Source organism: Hypanus sabinus, chromosome 18 (assembly GCF_030144855.1).
Source record: "Hypanus sabinus isolate sHypSab1 chromosome 18, sHypSab1.hap1, whole genome shotgun sequence".
Taxonomy (NCBI): domain Eukaryota; kingdom Metazoa; phylum Chordata; class Chondrichthyes; order Myliobatiformes; family Dasyatidae; genus Hypanus; species Hypanus sabinus.
This window is the reverse complement of record NC_082723.1, coordinates 43,102,649-43,122,418: the sequence shown is the minus strand read 5'-3', so window position 1 is coordinate 43,122,418 and position 19,770 is coordinate 43,102,649. Positions and strand designations below refer to the sequence as shown.

The window sequence follows — 19,770 nt, the reverse complement described above, 5'->3', positions numbered from 1 at the left end:
ACGGCCTACAACAGTAGTGTCAACAGCAAACTTGGTACAGAGTGTTGGAAATTCCTTTCAAAATATGATAAGTATCAGGAATTTAATGGAAGTTGTAGTGGTAGATAGTGATGCAGTGGTAAACCACAAGTTCTTGCCTCTTCACAATTTAGCCGTTCCTGGCAGATGATCCAACTGCGGTAACTGCAGCCTTCATTTCACATTTTATAAGTAATATAACATGCACAGGTCAGTGGAATGCAAACAAAACCAGCCTCCTGCTGCATTCTTACCGATTGTCCTTGCTGCAGACAGACCCGCCCAACCTTCAGTTCAGTGTTTTAATTAGATTACTACAACACGGCCGTTGCCAGATTTTCCATGTCAATTCCCTTCTGATAAGGGTTGTGGTATGGAAAACCTGGCAACTTCTGGCAGTCTTTCAGTTGGAATTAGATGCGCTGGTTCCATATTAACATGTAATTATCTGTAACAAGGTAATGATAATCACTAGCTGGTGGAGCATGTTGTAGGTGTCACAGCTGCCTGCTCACTGTATAATCGCTGACTAGGGGTGGATATGGATATGGATCGGGCCTCAGCAGGCCACCCCTCTGTGTGTGAATGATGAGTTGTGTGTGGTCAAGCAGGAGCAGAGGTAATGATTGATGTGCCGCTACCTCCCCCCACCCCACTCCACACACAAACAGGCTAAGCTATTTTGCTGCCTCATTTACATCATCTAGGATATTTTCTCATTCATTTCTTTCAGTGCGCCAATTAAATTACATATTTCTTTTTATTTTTGTGTATTTATAATATTTCATTACAAAAGTGAATTTATCATGGCCCATTCAGAAACCCCAGTTCCTTGTTTTTTTAAACTTGTGGCCTCTACAAAATCTGGCATGACCCCCTGGGGGGCCATATGACTCACGTTCAGAACCACTGCTTTAAAGTAGTATTATCCCCGAGGATCATTTGATTATTGAAATTCTTGTAATAGAGCTTTGACTGGCAGCCAATCTGGACATCGGAAGTTTGAAGAGGAGGGGACTTCAATCAGGTCCACTATCTGAGCATAAAAGGCAGGAACAGGTCACAGCAATGTAATAAAGCTTTGACTAGCGACCAGTTGGCATTTGGAATTGAGCAAATTAAAGGACGGCAGAGACAAGCACGGTGACCATCATCTGCGTGGACATAACCAGAATGGTGATCTTAAGGCTTTAGGTCCGCGAGGCTTCAGCAAAGAGAGGTTGCACTCAGAGAAAGCAAAGGAAAGGAAATCTTTTTTTTCCATTTCTTTCTTTATTTTTCTCAGATAGGACAGCAGGGACGACAGGCAGGATAGTGAAATGCTCCTCTTACAGGACAAGAGAATGCAGGGAGACTTCCAATGTACTTGATGACTGCAAGAACTGCACCCAGCTGCAGCTTCTAACAAACCGCATCAAGTAGTTGGAGCTGGAACTGGATGAACTCTGGATTATTCTGGAGGTTGAAGGGGTGATAGATATGACTTCTAGGGAGGTAGTTACACACACCCAAGGTGTGTGACACAGGAAACTGAGTTACAGTCAGGAAAGGAAAGGGGTTAAGGAGCTAGTGCAGAGTACTCCTATGGCCATCCCTGTTATCACTGTGGATACTGTCGGATGGAATGACTGAGCAAAAGGAAGTTGCAGTGGGCAAGTCTCTGGCACAGAGTTTGCCTCTGTGACTCAGAAGGGAAGTGGCGAGAAGAGACACACTGGTGATAGGGGATTTGTTAGTTAGGGGAATGGACAGGAGGTTCTGTGGGCAAGAACGAGATTCCTTGATAGTATGTTGCCTCACAGCTGCCAAGATCTGGGATATCTCAGATCAAGTCCTCAGCATTTTTAAGTGGGAGGGTGAACAGCTAGAAGTCCTGGTCCATGTAGGTACCAATGACATGGATAGCAAAAGTGACGAGGTTCTGCATTAGGAGTTCAGGGAGTTGGTGCTAAGTTAAAGGGCAGGACGTCCAGGGTTGTGATCTCAGGATTGCTACCCATGCCACCTGCTAGGAGGCCAGAACTAGGAAGACTATATAGTTTAATACATGGCTAAGGAGTTCATGTAGGAGGGAAGACATAAGATTATTGGATCATTGAGCTCTTTTCCAGGGAAGATAGGACCTGTACAGAAGGGACGGTTTGCATCTGGACTGGAGGGGACTAATATCCAAGCGGGAAGGTTTGTTAATGCTGCATGGTGGAGTTGAAACTAAAGTTGCAGGGGGATGGGAACCAGAGTGCCAGAACAGTTAGTGGAGCGGTTGTGGAGGCAAATGTTCGACCTCAGACAAAGTTAGGAATCTAACGGTTGAGCAGGTGCGACTATTGTCCTGAGCTGCCGATATTTCAATGCAAGAAGTGTCATAGGAAAGGTGGACAATAGTGCTGAAGATGAAGAAGTTGGCTTACAAACAGAGGCAATGTGTAGTAAGAAGAGACTGTTGATAGGGTGTAATTGTAGTCAACAGGATGAGCTAAGTTAACAAACTTAGCTAAGCTAACAAGTTCAGTGAGATAAGTTAACACATTTCACGGTGGTAATAAACTAGGTTCTGATTCTGATGAGCTACAATGTAAAAGGCGGGACAAAATCAAGAAGGGTGAATACAGAACTGAAGGTGTTGTATTTGATTGACCGCAGTATATGGAATAAGGTAGATGAACTTGCAGCACAGTTGTAGATTGGCGTGTATGATGTTGTAGGCATCACTGAATCATGGCTGAAAGGAGATTACAGCTGGGAGCTTCATGTCCAATGACACACATTGTATCAAAAGGACAAGCAGGAAGGCAGAGGGGGCAGTGTTGCTCTGTTAGTGAAAAATCAAATCAAACCATTAAAAACAGGTGACATAGGGTTGGAAGGTGTTGAATCATTGAGGATAGAGCTAAGGAACTGCAAGGGTAAAAAGACGCTGATTGTAAACAGACCCTCAGATGGTGGTAAGAATATGGTCTACAAATTGCAATGGGAGATAGAAAATGCATGTCAAAAGGGCAATGTTACAGTAGCCATGGGGGTCTTCAATATGCAGGTAGGTTGGGAAAATCAGGTTGGTCCTGGATTCCAGGAGGGAAAATTTCAAGAGTACCTACAAGATGGCTTTTTAGAACAGTTTCTGGTTGAACCCATGAGAGGGTTAGTTATTCTGGATTTGGTGTTTTGCAATGAGTCAGAATTGATTTGAGAGCTTAAAGTAAAATAATCTTTAGGGGAAAATAATCAAATTCACCATGAAGTTGGAGATTAAGAAGATAAAGTCTGATGTATCAATATTACAGTGGAGTAAAGGGAATTACAGAGGCATGCAAGAGGAGTGTTCCAGCAATGATTGGAAAGAAAAAACACTGGCAGAGATGATGGCAGAACAGCAATGGCTGGAATTTCTGGAAGCAATTTGGAAGGTGCAGGATATGGACATCCCAAAGGGGAAAAAGTATTCTAAAGGCAAGATGACATAACCGTGGCTAATGAGAAGTCGAAGCCAACGTAAAAGCCAAAGAAAGTGCATATAATAGACCAAAAAATAGTAGGAAGTTAGAGGATTGGAAAGCATTTAAACACCAACAGAAAGCAACTAAAAAAGTCATTAAGAAGCTAAAGATGGAATACAAGGTAAGCTAGCCAATAATATTAAAGAGGACACCAAAGCTTCTTCAGATACGTTAAGTGTAAAAGAGAAGCAAGAATTGATATTGGATCACTGGAAGATGATCTAATAATGGTAATAGTAGTTATGGTAGACAACAAAATAGTGGACAAACTGAATAAGTATTTTGCATCTGTTTTCATGGTGAAGACACCAGCAGTATAGTGGAAATTCCAGATGTCAGGGGTCATGAAGTTTGTGAAGTTACCATAACTAGAGAGAAGGTTCTTGGGAAACTGAAAGGTCTGAACGTAGATAAGTCATCTGGGTCAGATGGTGTACACCCCAGGTTTCTGAAAGAGGTGGCTGAAGAGACTGTGAAGACATTAGTAATGATTTTTCAAGAATCACTAGACATTGGAATGTTTATGGAACACTTGAAAATTGCAAATGTCACTCCACTCTTCAAGAAGGGAGTGAGGCAGAAGAAAGGAAACTATAGGCAAGCTCATCTGAATTCAGTGGTTGGGAAGATGTTGGAGTTGATTATTAAGGATGAGGTCTCAGAGTACTTGTGGGCACATGATAAAATAGGCTGTAGTCAATATGGGTTCCTCAAGGGAAAATCTTGCCTGACAAATCTGTTGGAATTCTTTGAAGAAATAACAAACAGGATAGATAATGGTAGTACAGAAACGATACTAGCATGGATAAAGCAGTGGCTGATTGGCAGGAGGCAATGAGTGGGAATAAAGGGAGCCTTTTTCTGGCTGGCTGCCGGTGACTAGTGGTGTTCCAGTTGGGACTGATTACTTTTCCGTTATATGTCAATGATTTGGATGTGGAATTGATGGTTTTGTTGCAAAGTTTGCAGACAATATAGAGATAGGAGGAGGGGAAGGTAATTTTGAGGGAGTAGAGAGGCTGCAGCAGGATTTAGGCAGAATAGAAGAATAGGCAAAGAAAAAGAGTATAGAATACAATGTTGGGAAGCATATGGTCATGCATTTTGGTAGAAGAAATGAAAGGGTTGACAATTTTCTAAATGGAGAGAAAATACAAAATAACTGAGGTGCAAAGGGACAGGAATCCTTGTGCAGGATTTCCTAAAGGTTAATTTGCAGGAAGGCAAATGCAATGTTAGCTTTCATTTCAAGAGGACTAGAATATAAAAGCAAGGATGTAATGTTAAGACTTTATAAAGCACTGCTGAAGCCTCACTTGGAGCACTGTGAGCAGTTTTGGGTCCCTTATCTTAGAAAGGATGTGCAGAAACTGGAGAGGGTTCAAAGGAGGCTCACGAAAATTATTCCAGGATTGAATGGCTTGTCATATGAAAAGTGTTTGATGGCTCTAGGCCTGTATTCACTAGGATTCAGAAGAATGAGGGGTGACCTTATTGAAACCTATTGAATGATGAAAGACATTGATAGAGTGGGTATGGACAGTATGTTTCCTATGGTGGGAGAGTCTAAGACCAGAGGACATAGCCTCAGAATAGAGGGCTGTCCTTTTAGAATGGAGTTGAGGAAGAATTTCTATCGCCCAATAGTGTCTGTAGAATTCTTTGCCACAGGCAGTTGTGGAGGTCAGGTCTTTATGTGTATTTAAGGTAGAGCTTGATAGATTCTTGATTGGTCCGGGCATGAAGGGATATGGGGATTGGAGCTGAGAGGAAAATTGGATCAGCCATAATGAAGTGGTGGAGCAGACTCGATGGACCAAATGGCCTAATTCTGCTCCTATATCTTACGGTCCTCTGGTCTTATGATTGGGAAATTATGATGACACCTGTACAGGCAGAGATGATTTGGTGTCATTCCCTTAATTGGTTCAGCACAATATTGTGGGCTGAAGGCAGATTCATGCGCTGTTCTTTCCTCTGTTCTGTGTACTTCTGTTCACACCAATGATACTGAGTTCAAGACGATGAAATCTTAAAGTTCTGGGAGTGAACTTCATCATTAGCCTGTCCTGGACCTGCAACATAGATGCTACAATCAAGGAAGTTCATCAGCTCCTTGACTTCCTCAGGAGGCCAAAGAAATTTGGCATGTCCACTTTGAGACTCACTGACTATTTTCAGTCACCATAGAAAGCATCCTATCCGGATGCATCACAGTTTGGAATGGCACCTGTTCTCCCTGTGATTGCAAGAAACAGCAGAGAGTTGTGGACACAGCTCTACACATCACGGAAATCAGCCTTGCCTCCATGGATTCTGCCTTCTCTTCTCGTTTGCTCAGTGTAGCATCCAGCACCATTAAAGACACTACCCACCACAGACATTCTTTCTTATCCCACTTCCCATTGGGAAATTAATAACTATTGTTTCCAAAAAATTATGTAAGACAAAATATACCACTTCAGAATTCTTAGGTTATGTCAATGGAAATGATATTTATTGATTCCTATATAAAATAAATTGAGTTATTTTGAAATACACTCTAATGGAAGCATATAGCAAGTTGTCATAGTTACTTGGCGTTCTCCCAGGATCTTGTGCACATCGTATTGGAGTAAAGTTTTATGAGTGCCCAGTATAATAAAAAATCAAATCTTCCATGAATAGCAGAAGTCGACAAATGCTGGAAATCTGAACCTAAAGCTAAACATGCTGTTAATGCTCACCATATCAGGCAGCATCTTTGGAGAGAGAAAAAGAGTTAATGTTTTAGGTCAATGATGTATCAAGAGTTCTGTTGAAAGGCTGAACACCTAAAAAGTTAAATATTCTGATTTAACTCAAATTCAAGTTCATCTTGCATATTAACTCTCTACTCTCTGTACTACAGCTGCTCTATGTTAAGCAATGTCTCTTTTTTAAAACATTCTCAGCCTTGTTACGAATTCTTCATTGCCTTAGTCTTGGCCTCCTGAGCCTTGCAAACCTCCAACATAGATACACTCAGACCATTTCCAACCTTTTGTTCATCCCCAGTTTTAATCACTCCATTGATAAGTCATGTCTTAAGCTATCTTGCTCTTAAAACCCCTACCTTAAACCTTTCTATTTCTCTGCCTTAATTAAATTCAATCCCTTTGAACTGACTATTATCCACTTGCCTTATTTGGGTGAGTATTAAATTTTGTTTGGTAAAGCATTCTTGAAGCAATATTCTACTGCCTTACTGCACAGTTGATGACGTTGGCGTAGATTTTCTATTTGCTATTCACATATAACCCTGTGGTTTTCAACTGACTGCCTTTAATGTAGACCAATTTTTTATGCATGGATAGAAATTTGAAAATATATCTCAGTATTTCTAGCATATCAGTCTGTTCTAAATTTGAAACCACAAAATAATTATTACTGGATGATTTCTACTTTAAGTAGGCAACATTCTAAATCTTGGAAGATCATTACATTTTCAAATAATTCTTAATGGAGTCATTATAAACACAGACTTGAGGTTTTAAATATGAATCAATGTCATAACTTTGCAATTTACTTGTTAATTCTAGACGAACTGACGTCAAAGTTTTAATATAGAATGGCAACTTTGGTTTTATCCTTTTTCATTCAGAGTCTTTCATATTAAGCCTACAATTATTTCATTTCAGGTTTTTTGTTCTGCTTATAATAATTCTTCCTCCAACTTTTGTACAACATTTTTAGCATTGTTCTCAAAATGTCTGCAGAACTGTTGTCCACCTGAGCTTTCTACCCACTTGCCTGCTAATTCCACTTTGGAGTTTTCTTCTTACGCAAAATTGACTAACATCTGACAGTGAGGTCCTGCCTTCTGAGCATAAGTCTCCACTGGTCAGACAACCAAGTTGAACCATCTGTCAAAGCAATTCCATGAGTCTGGCAAACAGTAAAGTATATTCAAGATCTAATGAAAATTAAATCCATTGTTCACTGTAGAATGATTTAACTTCTTGTAAAACAAAAAAAAAACGATCACATACATCTGACCTTTTTACTCTGTTGCAATTTTTCTTCATTCAGATTACTGTGCTTGTTCCTGTGACTGTTGTCAGCTGGCACAGGTCTATGGTAGATCCCTCAATGTAAGTGTTTTCTGCTTATGGCCACGAGGGCTCTGGAGCACAAGCAGGAAATCCGCAACCATTTGTCATGTGGAAGAGTAAGGCCTAATTTTCAACATTGTTAGGTGTACTACCAATTTTTTGATGCATGGACAGGGAGGCAAGCTGCTCTCTAAACCAAAGGAAGGCTGCTCTGCTTTCTGAAAGATCTCCATATTTAAGGCAACAGAAGGCCACAGACAAGTAGTAGAGTGAAGAATCCAAGCAGCTGGTGCTGACTTGTCTACAACTATCTCCAGTCATTGCACATTGAAAGGTCAGGAACACTAGCACACTCTTCCTGCACTAGTCACCATAAATTTATGTTCTTCAATTTATTTTCTTCTGTATCCATTGGAAACCATTGGTATTGATTTATATCAATTTATTTTTCATATCACAGAATCACTTTTTGATACTATATATTTTAATTTTGCATTTATGCTAACATAAAACACAATTCACCGTAGTACCATATCAGCACAGTGCTGATATGGCTACATTTGCAAATTGCTATGTCATCATTTCCCAGTCCATGTTACCATGTTTACTGTCCCTCTATAGTTTCATGTGTTGGCGCGTGGCCTAGTGGATAAGGCATCGGTCTAGTGATCTGAAGGTCACTGGTTTGAGCCTCAGCTGAGGCAGCGTGTTGTGTCCTTGAGCAAGACACTTAACAACTTGGGTCCTAGTGCCCTTCCCTTGGACAACATTGGTGGCGTGGAGAGGGGAAGGCTTGCAGCTTGGGCAACTGCCGGTCTCCCATACAACCCTGCCCAAATCCACGGTCTCACGAGACTAGCGAATGCCTATTATATAGTTTCATCATCATCTCCCAAATGCCATAATTTTAAATGTAATTATAAACTATTATTTATCGTCAAACCTAAAACCGTTTAAAATAAAGGACATATGTTTTTAATGTAGCCGGATTTATAATGGACATTAAACCCATGAATTATATTTTATTTTTATTTTTGCACTACTTATATATACACACACATTTTCTGCACTTCACCTTTTTCTTCTCTATTATTATGTATTGCACAATAACAATAATTTTCAAGACATAGGCCGGTGATATTAAACCTGATTCTGAAAGGTGTAAGAAAATGCTTGGCAGTTGCTTTAGCATACAAGTCATAGGAAATATTTTTTACACTGCTTCCTATACATCATCTCTTGGTTGAGTAAGTTTTAATATTAGTGCTTTACTTGATTTGATAATAACATTACAACTTGTCTTAGTTCATGTAACTACTGACAAATGAATACCCTTTGATTTTTCATACAGTAGTCTCCAAGTTCAGTTGTGTAAAATCATGAACTGCTATATCACATTGAATTCCTCACCGCATCCTATAAATCATTCGCTATAGCCCATTTGCTTTAATATTTATTTTTGTTTTTTTTCTTTCAGAAACAACTGAATTGGGAAACAAGAAGATAATCAAATCAATACCATTCATTTCCTACCTGTCAAGTTTACTGGGTGCCCAGATGCTGTCAGATGAACAACCTATAACTGGTGTGGAGATTGAGTGTGAGGAGAAAGGGCAATGCCCCTCTTCGTGCCATCTTTGCCACCGGCAAGGCAAGGATCAGGCCAGTCCAACCCCTGTGCTGCTGGAGATTACCCATATTATTCCACTCTACCACTTGATAGAGGGCAACATGACCAGGGAGGTAAGTGTAACAATCAGTAACAATCTCTTCTCACACAGAATTTATCTCCACATGAATAATTAGCTGCGGTAAAACACACTAAACAGGCAAAAACTTTGAGAAAAACTGTGCAGGATAGCTGATAAAAGATTACTATATTTTAAGGACTGGAGATGAATTCTTAATAATGTTCAATTTACAAAAACAAAGAGTGCATTAAAGCGTGACCTGTTGCAGCAAAAGTAGCATCAGTATGAAATTCGACCACCAATAAGATCCAGTGAGTATGGAAATTTATATTTCTAAAAAATGGTAATTTTTTAGTTAACTAATGTCTGTGAAAGAATTAGGAGGTAGTTACCCTTTTTTAAACCATAGTAAGTCTGAATAGTTCCTTTTCTTTCAAACAATGTCCTGTGTCTGAACTATTTAAGGATTGCATTCATCTAGCATTTTTACCACAAACTGATAAGTTTCTGGTTTTGGAATTGTTTTTATAATGTGCCATTATGTTACCTCAGCATTAAATTGAGACTAGTCTCGATTCTTTTAACTTAACTATCATGATCACCAAAGAAGTATTTTATCAAATTGGCCTAATTTGAGTTTGTAACCAATATTCTGATTTCACATGGTAATATTGATAGCAGTTCCCAGATTCGTATTGTTAATGGTTATTGCTAATGATCTTCAACCCCAAAAAAAGAAACAAGATTTTTTTTGTAACTAAAACTTAGTTGACATTGTTTGATGTTCAGCAACTGGTATTGATGCTAAAATAGTCTTTTTTTCAAAGTGATGGGTATTAAAAGCAAATACATCTTTGTTGACTTTACATAGCCGTCATTTTTATATCATGATAATTCCATCTAAATGATTTATTAACCAAAAATTGAAAGACTAAGACATTTGTTCTTTGTCATTTGTGTTATATGTGGAATATATTGCAAGCTATGAGATGAACTCTGCTTTTGAAATTTTGTGGGATTGAATTCAATCTCCAATTTCAAATGGGATCAAGGTTTGGAATAGGAGTTCAATGACCAGCATTGCCTCATTCTCTTTGAATGCAAATGGCTGTGGATGAATTTCTGTCGGCAGGTACTCATGAAATGAGACATCCTCATTTCATAGTGAATTATATCATAACATAATGCTGTTATAAACAAAAATAAAATGTTCAGTTTGGTAACAAATATGGGCACATGGAACGTAAAAGATTGAGAGATTAGACAGAGAAAGATAAAATTATGAGGGGCATACACAGGCTAAATGCAAGCAGGCTTTTTCCACGGGGTTTGGGTGTGACTTCAAATAGAGGTCATGGGTGAAAGGTGAAAGGTTTAAGGGGAACATAAGGGGAAACTCAGAGGGTGGTGAGAGTGTGGAATGAGTTGCCTGCACAAGTGGTGCAAGCAAGCTCGATTTCAACGTTTCAAAGTCTGGATGGGTACATGGATTCTAGGGGTATGGATGGGTAAGGTTTGGATGCAGGTGAATAGTACTGGGCAATTTCAATGCTTAGGAATGGACTAGATGGGCCGAAGAGTCTGTAATTTTCTAGACTCAATGACTTTTATAAAATGGACATATACTGTGTCAAATCTCTATGAATGACAAAAAAGCAAATGACAGGCATTTTAACTGGATGATATTAGCAAAGTGATTTAAGTACAATGCACCCCATGTATTGGATCTTGTTGGATATTCCAGTTTACTTCATCCACTTGATACATTGTTTCTCGATAGTACCCCACTGCTGAAAGTCACAAACAGCTATTTCTAAAATTATCCACTGTTGTATCAGACACTGTTGTTAGTTGCGTGTTGGTTAGAATTTCTGTCACTGCTACTTTGCCTAGATAATTTGCATTCAGTTAACTAATGGTTCAATTACCATAAATACTAGTAAACTTCCTTGAGTACAGGCATTTCATATGAGGTTGGAACTGAATAAAGTACAGATCCAGCTTTCCAAGATCATCTCTCTATTTTGTCATTAGTTAAATAAATATAATTTATCACGTCAGGTTCCTTCTTCAACTCTTTTTTGCACCAATTATATATAACTCTTCCTTGCAGTATTGCTTTGCCTTTTTAAACCGTTAAAAGAAAACAACTAAAATTAGGGTTAGATTTTGGAAAAGGCTTTACATCTAAATTTTTGGATTATACATTGCTATTCACACAAGAAGCTTTAAAAATTATTCTGATGGCAGGTTATTGTTACTCTGTTTCCTTTCTTCCTTACTGTGAAATACAATTGTCAAGATTACATGACAACAGGCAGCTAATTTGAAAAGAAAGAGAACAATTAAGTGTGAGAATAAATTAAAGATCACATACTGAAATGAAGTGACTCCAAACATGTATAGGGTACTGATAAATCTGGAGATTTTAAAAGAAGGTGAAGATTAAAAAGTGCATGAAGCCTGATTGTCTTGAGATGTTAGGATAGCATCAGGAACCAAAGGAATGAGACTTGATTCAACATTATTGAGTTACTGTTGTAGATGTTTTTAAGCACTCTGACAATGAATCGATTATTCACTACTTTGGCCTGTGTTTATAGCATTAAAAAGGAAACTGATGAACATAAATATAAATATACATGCCTTTTACCAGTAACTCCATCTGTCATAATTTTGGCTGGAGTAATTTGACAGTTTTCCAAAACCCATCAATAATTCTGATGTCACGTTTTCCTTGAGATTACTTAACCTGTTGAACTAAGATAATTTAATTATCCAGAAAAATAATGAAACGTAACATAAATGGGAGCCCATTTGAATGATGATCTCTGCTTTTGGGTTCTCACTGTTTAAAATGCTTTAATTCTCCTCAATGTTCTGACACTTCTGTCATGTCCTAAGCCTGATTTCCTCATAGATGTGTCTACAACTTCTCTTGGAGCCTCTCTTGACCTCCTACAAATGCAGACAGCCATCTTTGAAGCTGTCACTCCAGCTGTCCCATTTTCTTTACTGGCCTTCCTGCATCATGGGTGAGATGGGAGTGATTTATGCCAGTATTTTTCTTCCTGTCTCACCATGATTCTACTAGTGAAACATTTACTTCAGCACCTCTCTGAATCTTCCCTTAGAATTCTTGTACATTCTTAGAGAAAATATTTGCAATCCATGAGCTGATAGCAATGACATCACATCCTTGATGAATGTCATGTGAACATTAAGTCCAGTTTCCAATATAGTATTGTTAGGGCTATTTCTTACATTCATTGTCGTGTCGATTATCCCTTATCACCAACTAATCCCATGCACTCCCATTGGATCATTTCTTCCTGCCCCACCCCCATCACCTCACATTGAATATCTTCATTTTAAACTGTTCATCCAAGACAGTTTCACTATTTCCTCTCTCAATATTTATATCAATTAATTTATCATTCTTGTTGACTTCAAGCCTTCATCCGAGCCTATCCTGCACTTGTTATTTCCATCCCTTTTATTACTTCCCTCTTTGACTCCTTATCATTACCTTAGCCTTGCCATCACTTTGGACTTTGCTGCTCTCATTGTGTCACTTTCTGTGCTATGTCAAAATCACCTCCCAAATTTACACCCCCTCTAGCTCTTGTTCCTAGTCACATATCAGTTTGACTTGGAAATTTGAATAGATTATGACTTTATCAAAGGTCAAAGGTTCACTTATTATCAAAGAATACAACACTGAAATTCTTCTCCCATGGGTAGTCATGAAACCAAGAAAGAAAAGAAGGCAGCATGATCATCAACCCCCAAATCCTACCTCCCCACTAAAAACAAATGACGAAAACGGAATAGGCACATAAACCCCAAATCCTTTCTTCTGCCCAAAAAAATGAACAAAAATGGAACAGGCAGACCAACCATCAATCTCTCCCCCCACACACAAAAAAGAAAGATCGGGCAAAAAATAAACACAGAATATAAAAGACTGAAAAAAGTCTACAGACCAAGTCCACATCCAAAACACAGAAAACCTGGGCAACACTCTCCCTCAAATGCATAGGTTAGGAGCAGAATGTTATGAAAGTTGATAGGAATATGGGGAGAAAAAATGTGATTAATATATGATAATATACAATTAGTATAAATAGATTGTTGATGGTCAGTGTGGAGGGCCTGTTTCTATGCTGTAGCTCTCTATAAATTCATGACCTCACACCTGACTCTTTTCCAGTGTCCTGAGTAGAGAAAAGTGAGCCATGAACATTAAACATTGCAAAAGCATATAGGAAAGAGTAGCCAAGAACTTTGGTTATGTAAAAAATGGCAAGCTTGCAGAAAGAACATCCTGTGACCTGAAGTAGCCTGAACCCAGTGTTTGGCTGGCCTAGCTAAGCATGTTTGAATTTCTCTGTGTTAGAAAGAACAAATAAAGTTACATGAGGCACAAGAATACTGTTTGGGTCCTTGGGCCAAATCCAATAAGAAGCTGATACAGGTCCATCAGATGAGCCAGAACCAACAAAATTAATACATAACACATTCATCTGATAAGGGAAAAGATAAGAATGGAGGATTTGGAAATACAGGCAATGACCACTCTGGAGACTGACCGTTGAAGAAGTGGATGACCCACGTTGGAAATATGGAAATTTCATCAGGATATGGAGGTACAATTGGTTAGTGTAGACTCCTTTTTCCCAAATAGTACCTTTTCTAATCTTTGACTTCAGAGAATGTCATGGAAATTTAATGGATTTGAGTATAGGTGTTTAGCTTTGTACAATGACATGTTTGTCATTAACTAAACCAATAAAGGTATTTGTCAGAAAAACTAGATTCTCTCTGTGACTAACTGATCATTATTGTTGAGCGTTAATACCATAATAGGAGGAAAGAAAATTGGCACATATTTCCATAAGTCAGTAACCAGTTTCATCCCATTCAGTAGACCAGTTTAGTGCACGTGTCACCTTTTAAACAACACTAGATTTATTCACATCTACATTTATCCCAGAACGTTCCTGTGTGGGGTGAAACGTGTTTGAGGTTTGACATTGCAAAAGATATCAGTTATAGAACCATGATCATATTAAACACAACAAAGATTTTGGGAAGTTCAAACTTTATCCCAGCAAGATAGTCCTTGTTTGGAGTATTTGCCAATTAATTTTACATCCTAGAGAAAATCTTTCTTCTGAGGTTAACTAGAGGAAATAACTTCAAAATAGCCTCCAGAACTCTTGCCACAAGTGCATAACTTGCAAAGATGACACCATTCAGCTCCTTTGTAAAATTAAATATTAAATACTCTGAGGACCAGATCAAAAACTGATCTGAATGCAGTTACATGCTTGAATGAAATTCCTGTCCTCTACATTTCTTGATTTGTTGAGGACTTCAAAAACTAATTTTGGCTGCTTTTGAATTTAAAGGGGATCTTGTTCAGAACTCTATGCAGCTTGGTATCAATGGATGACAATTGTGCAATGGAGTTATGACCTTCAGGGGGAAAGCGGGTAATCAACTTAATCACCATATATTGCAGTGCTCCCTCTGCTATTTACACAGATATTCCATTAGCCCCCGATACATAGACTGGAGGTTTTCACTTTCATTCTTGACTTTTGCAGTCAGGATTAAGAGAGGACGTTGCAAATTTCAAGGGGATTTTGAAGATATCTTGAATATTTTCTTCCTAATAATCTCTTCTCATGAATGAGTGTGAACCAGAGTGCCTGCTTTGGGAAACATGACGTGGTCAAGGAGATCTGTAGAGGGAAATGGACAAGAGTTGCCTTGGATGTGAAGAGGATGTCTCCTGTGGTGAGAGAATCTAAGATCAGACAACACAGACTCAGTATAGTGGGGCGTACTTTTAGAACAGAAATGAGGAGGAATTTCTTTAGCCAAAGTATGGTCAATCTGTGGAATTCTCTACTACAGGCAGCTGTGGAGGCTGAGCCTTTTTGTATATTTAAGTCAAAGGTTGATACATTTTTGATTGGTCAAGGCATGATAGGATACTGAGAGAAGGCAGGAGATTGAGGCTGAGAGAAAAATTAGATCAGCCATGGTGAAATGGTGGAGCAGACAAGATGGGGCAAATGGCCTAATTCTGCTCCTATATCTTATTGTCTCGGCAGAAGCTCTTCATCAGGACTGAGATCCGGCCTGTTTTGGAAAGCTTGTGTTATGGTTTGACCTATAAATGATAAAAAGCTGGAGTCTCTGTGTTAGGATTTTCATCTTGGAAGGGACACAGATTTTGTTTCATTTATTCTGCCTGTAGATTTGGAGGGTTTTTTTGAAGGTAGCATCTTTAGGTGTCTCCTCCAGGAAATCCAAGTCTCAAGCACTCAGGAGGAAAGTAATCACCGCTGCTGAACTTGAGGTCTTGGTCGTCACTATCAATTTATTTAGATTGTCAATGCTTCTGCTGGTGCACGGAAGGAAATGGTAACCTTTTTCATTTATCCCTTCTTTCATCATCACTGAAAGGAGGGAAATAGGCCATATTTATTGGGGGCGCACAGTGGATATCTGGAAGGCAGAACAAAGAATGGAACAGCACAAGAACAGGCATTTCAGTTGATGATGTCTGTGCCACCAGGATACCAAATTAAACAAAGCTTATTTCTCTGTATAAGATACAAATTCTCCATTCCTTACAAGTTTGTGTAACTCTCTAAATGCTTTTTAAACACCATTTTTATACTTGCTTTCAATACCACCTATGGCGACCAATTCCCGGCACCTACCACTCTCTGTGTAAAATAAAGTTACTTCTCGTATCCTCATATATAAAGCATCCAGGACATCTTCAAGGAGCAGTGTCTCAGAAAGGCAGCGTCCATTATTAAGGGCCCCCAGGACCCAAGGCATGCCTTTTCTCATTGTTACCACCAAGTAGGAGGTAGACAAGCACACATTCAGCAATTCAGGAACAGCTTCTTAGAACCATAGAACCATAGAACACTAAAGCACAGTACAGGCCCTTCAGCCCTCTATGTTGTGCCAATCCATATAATCCTTAAAAAAAGTACTAAACCCACACTACCCCATAACCCTCCATTTGTCTTTCATCCATGTGCCTGTCCAAGAGGCTCTTAAATACCCTTAATGTTTTAGCCTCCACCGCCATCCCTGACAAGTCATTCCAGGCACTCACAAACCTCTGTGTAAAAAACTTACTCCTGATGTCTCCCCTAAACTTCCCTCCCTTAATTTTGTACCTATGCCCTCTGGTGTTTGCTGTTGGTGCCCTGGGAAACAGGTACTGACTATCCACCCTATCTATGCCTCTCATAATCTTGTAGACCTCTATCAAGTCCCCTCTCATTCTTCTACGCTCCAAAGAGAAAAGTTCCAGCTCTGCTAATATTGCTTCATATGACTTGTTCTCGAAACCAGGCAGTATCCTGGTATATCTCCTCTGCACCCTCTCCAAAGCTTCCACATCCTTCCTATAATGAGGTGACCAGAATTGAACACAATACTCTAAGTGTGGTCTCACCAGAGATTTGTAGAGTTGCAACATGACCTCTCTACTCTTGAACTCAATCCCCCTGTTAATGAAGCCTAGCATCCCATAGGCCTTCTTAACTACTCTATCAACTTGTGTAGCAACCTTGAGGGATGTATGGATTTGAACCCCAAAGTCCCTTTGTTCATCCACACTCTTAAGTAACTGACCATTAATCCTGTACTCAGTTTTCTGGTTTGTCCTTCCAAAATGCATCACCTCACACTTGTCCGGATTGAACTCCATCTGCCATTTTTCTGCCCAACTCTGCAGCCTGTCCATATCCTCTTGTAAACTTCGACCACCTGCAGCTCCATCCACAACTTCTCCAATCTTTGTGTCATCCGCAAACTTACTCACCCATCCTTCTGCCTCTTCATCCAGGTCATTTATAAAAATTACAAATAGTTGGGGTCCCAGGACAGATCCCTATGGCACTCTACTAGTCACCGACCTCCAGGCAGAACATTTTCCTTCCACAACTACCCTCTGTTTTCTTCCCTTAAGCCAATTTTTTATCCAAACAGCCAAGGTTCCACTTATCCCATGCCTCATGACTTTCTGGATGAGTCTCTCATGAGGGACCTTGAAAAGTCCATGTAGACCACATCCACTGCCCTACCCTCATCAATTTCTTTTGTTACGTCTTCAAAAAACTCAATCAGGCTCGTGAAACATGATCTTCCCTTCACAAAGCCATGTTGACTATTCATGAGTAGACTATATTTCTCCAAATGCTCATAGATCCTATGCTTAAGAATCCTTTCCAGTAGTTTGCATACCACTGACATAACAATCACCGGTCTATAGTTCCCAGGTTTCTCCCTATTACCTTTTTTAAACAAGGGAACTACATTTGCCATTCTCCAGTCCTCTGGCACTTCCCCTGCAGCCAAAGAGGATTCAAAGATCATAGCTAATGCTCCTGCGATCTCTTCTCTCAATTCCCACAACAACCTGGGGTGTATCATATCCGGCCCTGGGGATTTATCAAACTCAATGTTTTTAAGAAGATCCAGCACTTCTTCCTTAATCTCTACATTGTCTAGCACACAGGCCTGTTCTACTCCAACCTCATCCTGATCAAGATACTTTTCACTTGTTATTACTGAAGCAAAATATTCATTTAGGACCTCCCCAACCTTCTCCGATTCCAGGCACATGTTGCCCTCTTTATCCTTTAGCGGTCCCACCTTCGTTCTCGTCATCTTCCTATTCTTCACATACACATAGAATGCCTTGGGGTTCTCCTTAATCCTGCATGCCAAGGCCTTCTCATGCCCCCTTCGAGCTCTGCTAAGTCCTTTCTTTAGCTTCTAAGACCTTTCTTTAGCTCCTTCCTGGCTACCCTATATTTCTCATTTCTTCCCCTCTGCCATCCAATTCCTAAATGGACATTAAACCCGTGAACACTACCTCACTTTGTAAATAAGCATTATTTCTGATTTTGCATGATTTTTAATCTATTCAATATATGTATGCTGTAATTTATTTATTTATTATTATTATTCCTTTTCATTTATATTATGTATTGCATTGAACAGCTGCTGCTAAGTGAACAAATTTCACGAGACAAGCCATGATAATAAACCTGATTCTGATATCTCCTTTAAACTTTCCTCCACTCACAACAAAGATGTGTCCTCAGATAGCTGACATTTCTACCTCGGGGTATTTCTGATTCCTCTCTCTGTGTACGGCTTTCATAAGTTAACTATAATCATTCAAGTTTAATTGTCATTCTACTATATATGAACACCTATGAATACAGACCCAAAATGCAAAACGCAGTATCAACTGTCATACACAGCTCAAGGTATGACGTACAAGGGGCAGCACAAATAAGATGGCAGTATAAAGGCAGTAACACGTAATATAGCCCAAAAGAAAGATGTTTAATAAAGACAATAACACATTTAGTTGGTCCCATAGAAGCTGCTGTGTCTGAATGCACTGCCATTTTACCTGAAGTTTATAAAGTATAAAGCTATGTAGGTTATAGTTCCTGCCTTAAGCTCGGATAGATGACATAGAATGATGCATTAATACCACAGTGAAGGAACTAAAACTGTAAACAAGTGCTAGGGATTAGCTCCAGGGCCAGCTACCTGAAGGGACCAGGGGTATGGCTCATTAAAATTGAGGCATGTGGAGTGGAGAGCCAAGGGCAAGCAAAAACTGGGACAGTGGGTGTGGAGGGGCAAATGTGTTCCTCAAACATTGAGTCTGCACCTTCAGGCTCCTGTACCCCCACCTCAATGGCTGTAATGAGAAGTGGGCATGTCCTGGATGCTGAGGCCCTTCAAGATGGATGCCGATTCTAGAAGCACCACCTTTTGAAGATGTCCTCAGTGACAGGGAGGCTAGTGCTCAGGATGGAGCTGGTTAAGTCTACAACTTTCTGCAGCTGTTTTAGATCCTGTACATTGGTGCCTCCATAACAGGTGCTGATGCTGTCAGTCACCACAGTACATCTGAAGAAATTTGATAGAGACATATCAAATCTTCTCAAACTCCTAATGAAGTATAGCCACCTGCATGCTATCTTTGTGAATGCATCAATATGTTGGGCTCAGGATAGATCCTCTAAGATTGAGAAGTGTATGGCCATGCAATTTCGTAGAATGAATGAAAGGACTGATTATTTTCTAAATTAAGAGAAAATACAAAAAATTGAGATGCAAAGGAACTTGGCAGTACTTGTGCAGGATTCCCTAAGGGTTACTTTGTGGATTGAGTCTGTGGTGAGGAAGGCAAATGCAACATTAGCACTAATTTCAAGAGGATTAGAATATAAAAGCAAGGATGTAATGTTGAAACTTTATAAAACGCTAGTGAGACCTCACTTGGAGTATTGTGAGCAGATTTGAGTCCCTTATCTCAGAAAGTATATGCTAAAATTGGAGAAGGTTCAAAGGAGATTAATGATTCCAGGATTGAACAGCTTGTCTTATTCAGAATTCAGAAGGCCTCTTTGAAACCTGTTG

At 39.4% G+C, this 19,770-nt stretch overlaps 1 protein-coding gene across 7 annotated transcripts in view; it reads left to right on the top strand.

The window, feature by feature from the left end:
- Positions 1 to 19,770, top strand: part of LOC132407564 (astrotactin-2-like) — a 1,730,264-nt gene that overhangs the window by 1,223,680 nt on the left and 486,814 nt on the right. For all 7 annotated transcript variants that reach the window (XM_059994285.1, XM_059994284.1, XM_059994283.1 and 4 more), the window contains one exon: positions 9,066 to 9,331. In XM_059994285.1, the coding sequence (XP_059850268.1) occupies positions 9,066 to 9,331 (266 nt within the window). The remainder of the gene's footprint in view (positions 1 to 9,065; positions 9,332 to 19,770) is intronic.